At 36.3% G+C, this 4,207-nt stretch overlaps 1 protein-coding gene across 1 annotated transcript; it reads right to left on the bottom strand.

Moving 5' to 3' along the window:
• Window positions 1-648: 648 nt before the first annotated feature.
• LOC108736830 lies at window positions 649-1,275 on the bottom strand. The gene has a single exon (XM_018469418.1). It carries the CDS (start codon window positions 1,273-1,275, stop codon window positions 649-651), a length of 627 nt encoding a protein of 208 aa, XP_018324920.1.
• Window positions 1,276-4,207: the final 2,932 nt, after the last annotated feature.

Here is a 4,207-nt window from a genome sequence, read left to right as displayed (position 1 = left end):
TTGAGACGGCGATAGTCTACGCAAATTCTTAACGACCCGTCCCGTTTCCTTGCCAATACTATCAGACTAGCGTAATCAGAATTTGATGGCCTGATTATTCCGTCTTTCAGCCATGCTTCGATCTGTTCATTAACTTCTTGTTTCTCTCGTAGCGCCAACCTTCGCGGGGGTTGATAAACAGGAATATTGTCAGTCAACACGATTCGTATCTTTACACCCGTTTCGCGCACTTTTAGTGGTTCATAATTTGCGATTATTGTTTCAACTTCTTCACGCGCTTTAGAGTCTGATATATGGGACGTAGAAATGTTGTTTAAAACACTAACTGCATTAACTTCGGGCAACTCCATACTTAATTCTGGGATTGCAATGTCTACGAATGTGACATGTCCCTGGTTAATTGATAAATCCACTTTTCTTAAAAAGTCGCCTCCCAATAACATGTCATGGCGCATCACTGATTCTGAGACTATGTGGAAGCGCGTTTCGAAAATAGCACCATCAATATGCATTTTCACAGATGTTACCCCTAATGAGGAATTTTCGTTTGACCCGATCCCGCTAAAACGAAGCTGAGTATCCTCCATTGGTGGCGCGCCAATCGCGACGTACTTATCCGCCCGAATCAAACTAATATCGCTTCCCGAATCAATAAGACTTTTTTTGCTTGTTTATGACGACCTCTTTGAATATTTTGTTGTCTATAGTCTTCTGTTCGTTCTTCTTTCTGACTTCAATTACATTCGATTCACTTCTACCGGCTTGTTTCTTACATTTTGCGGAAACATGTCCGAATTCCCCGCACTTAATACATTTCGTGCCCTTCGCTTTATTTGGACATTTGACACTCACGTGACCTCTATCTCCGCAGTTGTAGCAACGTTGGAAGCTCTTCTTTTCATTTTCATCACTTTTACTGTTCATTTTTGTTTCAATTTTCGGTTTTTCAACTCGATGCCACGATTTTATATTGTTTTTCATCGTTTCGTAGTGATTTAGTTTTTCTTTAAACTCTCGAATGTTTCTTGCACCATATAAAACTGTTTTGTTCGATTCTTCGTCAGAAATTACGTCACGTTGATTTTCTTCATCGTTGTTTTCTTCTCTAGCATCTTCTAATAGCAAAGCTGCTTCTAATTTAGCAACAAGCTCGTCTTTCTTCCCCGTCGTCTTCAATTTTCGTCTATTCAGTTCGTATTTTAATTCATTTACTTTCATTACTGTTACCGCGTTCGCCGAAACAGCACTAGCGTCAACGTTTTCAGTATCACTCATTTTGTCTTCCAAATCCCTGTTGAGCCCCCAAAATTTGTAGGTATTTATTGTAAAAACAAATACAGATGGTAATATGAAAGTTTTTATGGAAGAATTAAAAGAAAACAAAATGATATTAATGAAAACGATTAAAACAAAAGTAGAAACGTCTTGCTTCGCCACCGATCACACCCCGACTCTGCTCTCGAACTCGCCGAACCCTTGCACGTGATAATATCGATCGGGCAAAAACCCCGCGGCAATCACGTACGCACTTCGCGGTACCGACACATGTACACACGCGTAGTTCACCAATTCTGCAANCCCCACCACTAAGTGTTCTCGAGTTATATCTTTGCGCAGTAAAGCTCAGTCCGTGCCATGCCGTCAAAATAAATTAAATTTTTAGTTATTGTTTTCTTCTCAAAATTAACATGGGGGCTATAATATGAAAGATGCTAAAAAGAGGCGATTTCGTTTTTTTTTGCTCTTCGCCATGGGGTAATATCAACTTACACAAAAATATTTTGGGGTAATGATTAAAAAAGTTCCCCGATCGCTGTCTTAGCCCCTTGCTACAATGCAAACACTGTAGAAATGCTACGTGTTATGTTATGACAACTTACCAAGTGGAGTTTCTGAGAAAGAGGCGATTTCGTTTTTTTTTTTGCTCTTCGCCATGGGGTAATATTAACTTACACAAAAATATTTTGGGGTAATGATAAAAAAAGTTCCCCGACCGCTGTATTAGAGCATGTACAGCAAAAGGATTCATTTTTTTGTTAACTGTACACACGCGTTACAGTTCGCCATCAGCGTAGCTTACTTGCTGTTTGTTTAAATCAGAACTACTTTAAATTTAATAATAAGATATACAAACAAAAGTAAGGTTTGCCTATGGGTGTGCCACTATCTCCTTTATTAGCACATATATTTATACAATCTGGAACAAACTATTCATAATAGCAATCAGAAAAATAGTATCAAGCTTTGGAGAAGATACGTAGATGATGTTTTCGTTGAATGGAGTGGTACGAATAGACAATTAAATAAATATCTAGAATGCCTAAATAGTTTGCATAACAGAATTAAATTTACAATAGAAATAGAAGACAACAACCAGTTAAATTTCTTTCATGGTGTTCCCATGGGTAATCCTTCATCACCAACGATAGCTGACTTCACAATGAGGGACCTCCAATGGACTTGTTTACAACGTTTGGATTTCTCTCCGCTTTATTATTGCAGATACGTTGACGACATCGTGATCGCCGTGATCCTACCTAGGGACAAAGTAGATGGGATTATTGATGTCTTCAACAGTTACCACCCGAAACTGCAGTTCACTTACGAGATGGAGATTGACCATTCCCTTAACTTTCTTGATACACAGGTCAAAGTAGAAGACCAACATACTCGGGTAGACTTTTACACTTTCATTCGAATCATTCAGTTGAACAGAAAAAAGCGATCGTTTATGGCTTATTGAACAAAGCAATTCTATTATCTGACAGAGAGTTTCATGTCGAAAATGTAAAAATAGTGAAAACTATACTTTTCACAAAATTTATATCCATTAGAGTTCATTAATAGTTGCATAAAGAACCGATTTAAATTTTATAAATATAAAAATAACAATAACAACAACCAAGAAAACACTCAACGTAACTTCTTAGTATTAGCTTTTCACTCACTTCTGACAAAAGATTTAAGACAATATTCCCAGGATTTCAATATAAAAACTGTTTGCAAAATTGACAACAAGTTAGATTCAATAGTTAAAAAGGGAAAGGATAGTTTATCGATCACTGGACAACATCATGTCATTTATCAAATACCTAGAATGCAATGATTGTGACGCTAATTATATTGGCCAAACAAAAAATGCATTAGAAATACGAGTTAAACAACACAGACAGAACATAAACTATTCTGATAAACACAACGTTATTTCATTACATAGAATACAAAAAAATCACGATATGAAATGGAACGATCCAAAGATTTTAGATGTAGAAAGACAATGATACAAAAGAGATGTTTCAGAAATGTTACATATAAAAGGAACAAAAACACCTTAAATGTTTTTAAAGACACAGAAAAACTGAGTGACATTTACACGTCCGTCTTATAATTTCACACTTTTCATATTCTATTTATCAAGTTTATATTATTTATTGAATAATTTATTTTTCGTTCGAATTGTAAATTGATTTGTAAATGATACCTTTTTTAAAAAACTCTAGGTTTATAGATTTAAAAAGAAAAGTACTTCACACAAAATACTCCAATCGAAAATAAAGTCACCACTGAATAAGTCTATTCCACCTTAGTCTGCTTTCACACAGACGGTTTCTTGCCGTGGCCGTGCACGGCGACCGTGCCGTGTATAACAGTAATACATTGGTTTATATGTAAGCTTTCACACAGCACGATTTGCTGCCGTAGCCGTGCACGGCTGCCGTCGCAGCACGGCATGGGGACTGCAACGGCACGGCGCCGTGGCCGTGCACGACAACAGTGACACAAACAAGTGTATAGAAGTATTCACACGTGCCGTGTGTTCACACGGCAAAAATTGTTTTCAGGATCGTTTTTCTCTCTGAATTGTGCAGTTAACAGAAGAAATTATATAGTGTGGCGGATAATAACACCGCTATATTTAATTTAAAACATATATTTGACTAAACATTATATTACACCCTTTTGTAAATATTTCTACTCGAATTCTTTTGTATCTGTCTTTCTATTATTATTATTCTCTGTGAAAATATTTGGAACAGTGTATTCAAATTGTTTTGTATTCAATTCTATCGCTATCAATAACTTTTATTACTTGTACTTTCCAGTAATCCCTATTAATATTTCAGCTTCGCGTACTAACTTCTTGCAATTTTACGCATAATTCATCGAAACTCCTAATGGACATTCGAAAATAATTAAAAAATTTGGA

Source organism: Agrilus planipennis, unplaced genomic scaffold, assembly GCF_000699045.2.
Source record: "Agrilus planipennis isolate EAB-ADULT unplaced genomic scaffold, Apla_2.0 scaffold187, whole genome shotgun sequence".
Lineage (NCBI taxonomy): Eukaryota > Metazoa > Arthropoda > Insecta > Coleoptera > Buprestidae > Agrilus > Agrilus planipennis.
This window is presented reverse-complemented; position numbering and strand designations above follow the sequence as displayed.

Excerpts from the sequence above, each read along its gene's own strand:
- LOC108736830 (XM_018469418.1), bottom strand. The coding sequence starts at position 1,275 with ATGAGTGATACTGAAAACGTTGACGCTAGTGCTGTTTCGGCGAACGCG.